At 42.0% G+C, this 7,968-nt stretch overlaps 2 protein-coding genes across 2 annotated transcripts; both read right to left on the reverse strand.

Annotated features, from left to right (window-relative positions):
- Window positions 1-36: 36 nt before the first annotated feature.
- LOC113208326 (uncharacterized) lies at window positions 37-2,475 on the reverse strand. The gene has a single exon (XM_026425278.1). The coding sequence runs from the start codon at window positions 2,473-2,475 to the stop codon at window positions 37-39; it is 2,439 nt and encodes an 812-aa protein (XP_026281063.1).
- LOC127749764 (uncharacterized) lies at window positions 2,325-5,828 on the reverse strand. The gene is made up of 10 exons (XM_052269340.1): window positions 5,341-5,828; window positions 4,827-4,933; window positions 4,575-4,751; window positions 4,327-4,472; window positions 4,165-4,231; window positions 3,929-4,082; window positions 3,657-3,853; window positions 3,409-3,541; window positions 2,922-3,067; window positions 2,325-2,837 (listed from the first exon to the last, which is right to left on the reverse strand). The coding sequence occupies exons 1-10, from the start codon at window positions 5,426-5,428 to the stop codon at window positions 2,475-2,477; spliced, it is 1,578 nt and encodes a 525-aa protein (XP_052125300.1). The 5' UTR covers window positions 5,429-5,828; the 3' UTR covers window positions 2,325-2,474.
- Between the last annotated feature and the right edge of the window lie 2,140 nt (window positions 5,829-7,968).

Below are 7,968 nucleotides of genomic sequence, written 5' to 3' on the forward strand. Positions count from 1 at the left end.
TAGTTATTCTACAATTTACAAACACATTTACAAACTTCACAACATATACCGCAAAATAACATATTTTTTATCACAAACAGAGTGATAAATGTTTAAAGGGAGTGGGTCATACAAATTGACAGGTTTTATGCAAGACCAATTGTCACTAGTTTGAACCTCATAAGCATGAACATGTTCGTTCAAACCAAGTACAGTAAGGTAGGAGAAAACAAAAACAAAATCATCATGACACGTGCAATTTAAAATAGATTCAACAACTCCTAAAACAGGACCTCCAGTCTTAGAGATGTCAAGAAGCAGCACCATTCCTGATTTATACCTAGTTCCTTTTAAGTTCAACCAACTAGGAGACAGCAACTCTGACGAGGAACGCATGCACTTGGGAAGCAATTTCAAAAACGTCTGATTATTAAAATCATCTAGCAGTACCTCACAGGAAGGACCCAATTCTGTTTCAGGTAAAAGAGACGTTCTAGATTTAAAACGATGACAGAGATTCAGTTGGTGTTGAATAGCTGCTGTTAAAGCAATATTTCTGCGGGACTCTGTAGCACCAAGTGGGATGGTAAGTGAGCGATGTTTCCTTTCGAAAGACTTAGTTGACATACCAGTAATAGGCCCACTCTGATCAAAAACTGTGCCGTAATGCACAAGGTGGTGAAATTTTGCTTTTAAGGTATCTCCAGTAACTTTAACATACATTGAATTAAACTCTGAAACAATAACATTTAAAGACAATGCCAGTGAAGTAGCTACATTCTTTGAGAGGCAAATATCAAACAATTCTACAAGTTTCAAATACAAATGCCAATATTCATCGTCAAGAGGCACCCTATCACCAACTAGAAGACCGAACAATTTCACAAATAGGACTGTCTCCGACCCTGACATTTTCAATTTATGGCGGGCAGAGAATTCAGTAGACACCTGGGGCATTTTGTTTGAATCACAAGGGCCATATTGAAACAATGCTATCCTATGGTTAAGTTCTTCAATGGTAAAATAGGTTGGGATGCAATGTTTTAAAACATGGAGCATTACATAATGGGCAACCCCCTCACTTAAGTCGTGAAATCCGTCTACTGCAAAATTTGAAGTTATATGGAAAGAGTTCAGCTGGTTAAAAACCGAATTAGTCTTGATTCCAGTAACAGAATAATCACTTAGAGCCACATCATCATTATATGACTGTACAGTTCTCAAAGTACTTTTATCTTCAACAGCCATTGTAGTAGTAACTTTTCTGTGAGTTTTACAGAATCGACAAAAGAAATTAGATGTAAAACATTCAACAAACCCACCAAGAGAGTTAAGTCCAAGGTTGTCTCCTAACAAGAGGCCAGTGACAAAGTAAATCCTTTTGGGCCCCTCTAGTGTGTCAATGAGAATACCATTAGTTTCAAGAGAAATAAGCTCATCTATCAAAGGTTGAAAAACTTTTTCATCACCAAAATCCCTCATCCAAGACTCAAACAGTAAACCTAAAAATATATTTACGGTAGATTCCTGACATTCCTCTGGAAGACAAGGAATAGAATGGTAGACAGCACCTAATTTATCAGTATGTGAACCTAAAGGGTTGTTACTCTCCACCTCATCAAAGTAACAATGAAGAGGAAGTACAATATCTCCTTCTGAAAATTTTGAACGCTTAGTCTTCCACAGTTCACACTGGATAAAATTTTGTTTAGAATTTACATTAGCATTAACAGAATTCATATAGGACAAAATTTCATTGAGGCAACCAGGAATTTCTAAAAACTTTTTCAGCACTTTCCCTAGTGGGACACACTGTACAAAACAATCCTTTGTTTTAAGAACAGGACCATTACTTGTTTTAACACTGATGTCAACTTCTCCAATTTTATGAGGCACTGGAGGAATATAATCACCATTACTTTCAAAGTATTTAAACCGGCGGTACTCTGTTGATAAGTGCGAAAACGGATTAGCATACTCTGAGAAAATAGTCTCTACATTTTTAATTTGATCACAGTCCAAAGTCATTGAAGTAAGCAAAGAATTCTTTACATTTGAGAGTACACTGTTATTAACAAATGAGTTACAATCACTAACAATATCTTGGACGTACTGCCTTGGCAACTTAGGCTTACAATATAACTTGCTCACAAAAATGTCTGTGTCACTGATCATGTTTTTTAAAAAGTCATTTGAACTCTGACCACTATGTGAACTAGCATTATTTGAACTCTGATCACTTTCGTGTTCCAAATTGGAAGAATCATGAAGAGCAAAAGTTAGAGAGGGAGTGATATGGTTACTACTAGCACAACTCAAATTACTTGAAAGTCCAGAGCAGTCATGCTTCAAAAAGTTCCTATACTCAGCCACACCATAAGTCCTCCCACAAGATTCATTTGGACACATGAAAGGTTGGTTTGCATGATCAATACTGTGGTGCACTTTGTAGGATTTAAATGAATTCACAGAAACTTTGCAATATTTGCACTTCATTATTGATTATTAAACCTTTCGGAGTCCTTTAGTCTAGCAGCAAGATAAGAGCGAAGGCCTCTGTCATTTAAATAATCTTGTGGAGTGCTGAATTTAAAAACAGCTAACTGCAAAAATAACCAGATGTGTCTTGATTCAATTGGGTATCTTGCATTCAGGCCAAAACAAAGTTTGAAAACACCAAACACTGCTTGCTGGGGTGTTGGAACCTCCCACCTATGGTTGTCAACGCAAATGAAACATTGTCTGATTTCCATGAGATTATAACTACCAACAACCACAGCCACTGGTTGCAGTTGATGCTTGAATTTGTGTAGGGTAACTTTTCTGGCATTCAGTTTCTCTTGGATTAAAGAAATGTCCTGCAAAAAAAAAAAAATAACTATAAATAAAAATGGTTCTGTTCACAAACATGTTTCTTAAAGGGGGAATGAATAATGACTTACCTGAACATGAAGGAGGAAGGAGTCCACTATTTCCTGTTGAGTGGGTCGATAACATTTACTAGATTTTGAAGCTTCGTCAGACTTTGGCACAGTCCTCACACGCCACAAATTTGGAAGCTCACGGATGATAGATAGAAACTGAACATCTATAAAAGTAAACATTGTTTGTATTAAATTCAAGTAAAAGAAGTTTGAAAACCTAGTTGTAACATCCTAATAAAGTTTGAGTGGAAAATAAAAAAAAATAATGCAGCTTAGAGCATTTACTTATAAATTAAGAAACTGCAAAATATTTTTTGAACCATATGCACTTTTGGTGAAAGTTAAACTAGATTTGAGTGAAATCTCATGAGATATACCACTGCACTTATTTCACCGAGTAAAAACAAAGTAACCAAATTTTTTCGGTGTATAATTTACCCAGGAAAGTGGATTAAAATTGATTCAGCCTGCCAACACATGTTTAACACACTTCAATAAAACTCACCATCAGGTACATTGGTAGACAAAAAGGTTGGGTTCTCTGTCCTTATCTCAGCTAATAAAAATGGAACAGCAGCATCCCATAGCTGAATGTCAGATTTTAATGCCTCCTGCTCCCTCTCTCCATCCTGAGCAATCTAAGCACAGAAAAGAAAAAGAATTAGGGATTGACAAACATCATAACATTTGAACAATGTACCTCTGGTAATCTTAAAAAAAAAAAAGAAAGGCTGCATAAGAACATATACCAACCAGTGTCCAGCCAAGGGGCTTGGCCAAGCAAATAAACTTGTCTAGATAGATGTTGATTATTTTATTGCACTCCTTCTTAAAGACCTGTTTCCTTGCACGGAACGTTGCCTCCCAGGCTGCCTGTATATCTGGCCATGAACTGCCTGGGTTGTAGAGAAGTTCCAGTTCTTCATTACAGTCAATGTCTGTGTCATCACCTAAAACAGAATAGATATCAATACCCAGCACAGAACTACTTTTACATAGGTTAATTTAAGATATGTCTTGCATACCTGAATCTTCGCCAATATTATCAGCCGTCTCATTGGGTAACGTTGTAATTAAACATGCTTCGAACAGGCTCCTCCGGACTCCGTACCACTTGTAGCGAAGTTTGCCTTCCACAACTGTACGTTTGTTTTTGGTAACAACGTCATACCATGTTTGCTGTGCAAATATGTCAGTCAGAAAAAAATGATAGATATTCAAGATTCAAAACAGGAAACCAGGAACAAAGTAAAATAGTTACCTTAGCTTCATTAGGAAAAAGCTTCACAATACTGTCACTGAGTTTGTCAAAATCATCCCGCACCAACCTGAAAATAAATTGAATTGAATTTGTAGACATGCATCCAAGACAAAATCAACTGTTGCAAGAACACAATTCGATTGAGGACAAACATCAACTTACCCTCTGTTGTAGTTTCCCTTGAGCTCTTTGAAAATGGCTTCCTGAGCCAAGGTGTCTCTTACAAAGTAGTCAAGGAACGACTTACTGGCGTAGAAGCCAAGAACAGTGAGACCGGGTATTGACTCCTTTAAATGTTGGTGCAGCTCCTAGAAATCATTTCAGAAGGATTGTTGACATCGAGTATTCATTTCAGAAGTTAATGTTTTGTGAGGCCTAAATAACGACAATGCACGATCAATGAAACTTACATTGACATTTGGCCGGGCGAGGAGGGCCTGTAACATCCCTTCATCAAACTTAGTCCTTTTCCTGGGTGGACGACGTAAAGTTGAGGTGTTACGAGCAGATGTTGAGGGGATGCAATCTGCAAAAGTTGAGCAGTCACTGGGGTTGGGAACCACAGTTTTTAGCTGCTGCGATTTAAACTGTGACAAAATAAAGAAAAGATGAGTCTATGCAATTTAAATTACTTACATAACCAAACTTGTCAGTGCTCTTACTTGTTCAAAATGAAACAAAAACTCAGACCGGGGGCCCTCGAAAGGAATCAGCCGCTCAATGGTGGCATTTTTAATGCGCAGCAACGAGCTTGTGGTAAACCGCTGCTCTGAAAATTGTAAAAGAAACTCCGAGTTATTCAGTCGCAAGTGAAAGTAACAAGTAATTAACCAACACAACACGTTGGGTCGGCGGTCATGTTATTATGACCCACGGTGTGGGTCACGCCGCACTGAACGTGTTAACAAGAACAAGTTAGCATTATGTACTCGAAACAAATGAGCAAAATTTAAAGCTTAGGTAATGTGCTATGAATGACCCGATGCATTCATTCAATACACGGCAGAGTCCCAGTCAAACTGAAATACATAACCTCAAACACCACAATGCGCTCACTGGCTTATTTCCGTAATATTTCCAAATCAGAGCCAAAGCCGATAAACTATCCAACATTTGCGTACAGCCGATAATTTAACAAACACTATACTTGAAATCAGAATTATGACATTTACTTACCGACAAAAGCTTGAACGATATCAGGGCTGAGGTCCCAGGACCGCAGCAGCGATGCCAAGTCCACGGGCGACGGCGGCAATGGCGGCATACCGAGCGAGGAATGATCTTGATAAATTCCATCACTCGTTTTTTATCTTCCCAACAAACATCGAAGTTCGAATAACTAAATTGTATCGATTCGTTCAACTCATCTCGATTGGTCGCGAGAGCCACCATGTCAATTTCTCATAGCTCTTCCGTCAGTTATGGTGACGCTTCGTTATAAGGCGATGGAACGATTGGTGTTTAGGCGCACACTACGAATGGATCGGCAGTTACAACTCTTTCGTCTACGTTGACAGAATCATTCAGGAGTGCATTGTTAGAACAAAATCCGGCGTATCAGGGACAGCAATACCGTTCTGTAGTCATAGCTTCGACGTCAGTTCTGGTAACTGACTGTGTTCTCTGGACGGATAGCAACTGACATGTGAGTTGTGACAACTAACAGTTTGCTACGGCAACTAAACCTTTTTTTTCCGTGTAATGACCACATTAGGGCAGCGGCCGCCGCATAATTCCTCCTTGTTTCCCGCCCGTAATTCAAAAAGGAGATGATCGAGAGCATAGAGAGGTAGAGAGGAAGGAGGGGGGGGGGCGACTGTTCGTTGCAGCGCTAATGTCGCCTCGCGCGTACAAGTCTCCGCGGCGGCGAAGCCGCTGCTTAGGGGGGAGGGCAAGAAAGAGAGAGAGGGGGGGGGGGAGAGCGAGTGAGAGCGAGCGCGAGCGCGAGCGAAAGAGTGAGATGGAAGAAGAGAGAGGGAGGAAGACAGAGACCCGAGGACAGTACCTCGGGTCGCCAGATAGGGGGTAGTGATAAGGCCCCTCAGCGTATTCCAGATACGTAAAAGATTCCCTCAATAAAACGGCATTCCTGCCTACAATGCTCAAAATTTTATGTCATTCTGACGTTTCCTTTATCAGATGGAGTTCGATGGCTCGTAACCGTCCGGTTTCTTCGGATTGGACCTGCCCTGCTCGTGTCCGGGGGCGCGCTTGTATTGGCTCGTTCCAACTCAACCCGACTTTGATGAAGCTGGAGATCTTATAGGCGGTGTAAGCGGCGGGGACACTCGGCACCTTGAGCATGTTCAAATTGGTGTTCGTGCTCGCATAAAACATCGTGTCCTTCAATGTGCCCTGCTACAAAACGGGGTAAACGATTTAAAAAGTACGAGAGAGAGAGAGAGAGAGAGAGAGAGAGAGAGAGAGAGAGACGGTGGGACGTGTTCGGCCCGCTTGGGATCACTCCAGATCTCGCCCCCATCTGGAATACGTGGGGCTGACTGAGCTTATCAGTTCTCTCGCAAACCAAAATTTACGTCGGGGAAAAAGGGAATGAGAAGCGATCTGTGTTGCAAACTCCTGCTCAGCCAGTCCACAGGGGTCCCCAGGCCGGCTGCACCTGAACTCTAACCTCGAGACGTTGTGTGCCGTACCTACCGGAGGGACTTTTTTTTATCTCTTTACTTCGAAAGCCACAAAGTGGCCCGAGAGGTAGCATCAGCAATGGTCTTAACTTATTGTTTGTTTTTCGCTTTGTTTTTCGTTTTTATTGTTTAGTTGCGGAGGGGAGAGGGTTCATCCGCGTCGATGGAAATGGAAGATCCTTGGATTACCGCGCAGCTTGAGACGATCAGAGTTTACAGAACTTACAGAAGCATTTAGACATGTTCCAGTAAACGGCTGGGGTATAATTACGTCCCAGCCAAACTAGAGGGATGCGCGGGCTGTCGTTGTGTCCGTGCGAAGGTGTAATTACAGCCCCAGAGCGCATTAGGACAGAGATGGGGAGATTGAGACACGCCAGATTTTAAATTCCGCGCGCGCTGATAAAACAATTGTCCGATTAGCATCCAGGCATGACATGTACGTAGCGGGGGCGCGGCGTGGCGGGGCGTAGCGGACCGACTCACAAGAAACTCGTACTATGTGCGCTTGCACGTATCCGCCTTGGAAATAGGTCCAGCATACGGTCTGGTGTTATGTGTTGTTATATCCACGTTTCAGGAATAAAAGACTAGCGCGTCGGTTTTTTGTTTACGTAATTCTCATTGCTGGCTCACATTTTAATCGTAGATTACCTAGCAGCAGAGGTCGGTACAGTAAGTCGCCGCCGGTTTCTTTGATTCCGAGGTCATGCTCTGCTCGCCTGCAAATGATGACAAACCCGGCGCTATCCATCAGCTGCCGCCCCGCCTCGCCTCGCCCGCCCCACCTCCCGCCTCGGCTCGTGTAAATTGGCTCCACACGGAAGGACTGGGGCAGATGATTCGTTCGATGCCGCCGCCGCGGCGCTCAGTCCGCCCGGCCGGTGTATCCGTTGCTTCCGTGCGCAAAGACATTTCAACGAAATCAACCGCCGTCGCTCAAAAAACAGGGTAAAAAAAGAGAAAGAAAAACACAAGAAGATTATGTAAGAAAGCTATACGCTCAAATTACATACATTCAGACTCGCCCGAAATGCCGCGCACGGCTGATAAATTCAATTATTATCACCATGAAGAATGTATATGCTCAAAATAATTCAGGTGTGATTTAACGCCGGCAACAGAGCCGTTGGTTTGGACGACACAGCTCTCGGCAGCC

The sequence above is a fragment of the Frankliniella occidentalis genome, unplaced genomic scaffold (genome assembly GCF_000697945.3).
Source record: "Frankliniella occidentalis isolate FOCC.00 unplaced genomic scaffold, Focc_3.1 Scaffold89, whole genome shotgun sequence".
In the NCBI taxonomy this organism is placed as follows: Eukaryota; Metazoa; Arthropoda; class Insecta; order Thysanoptera; family Thripidae; genus Frankliniella; species Frankliniella occidentalis.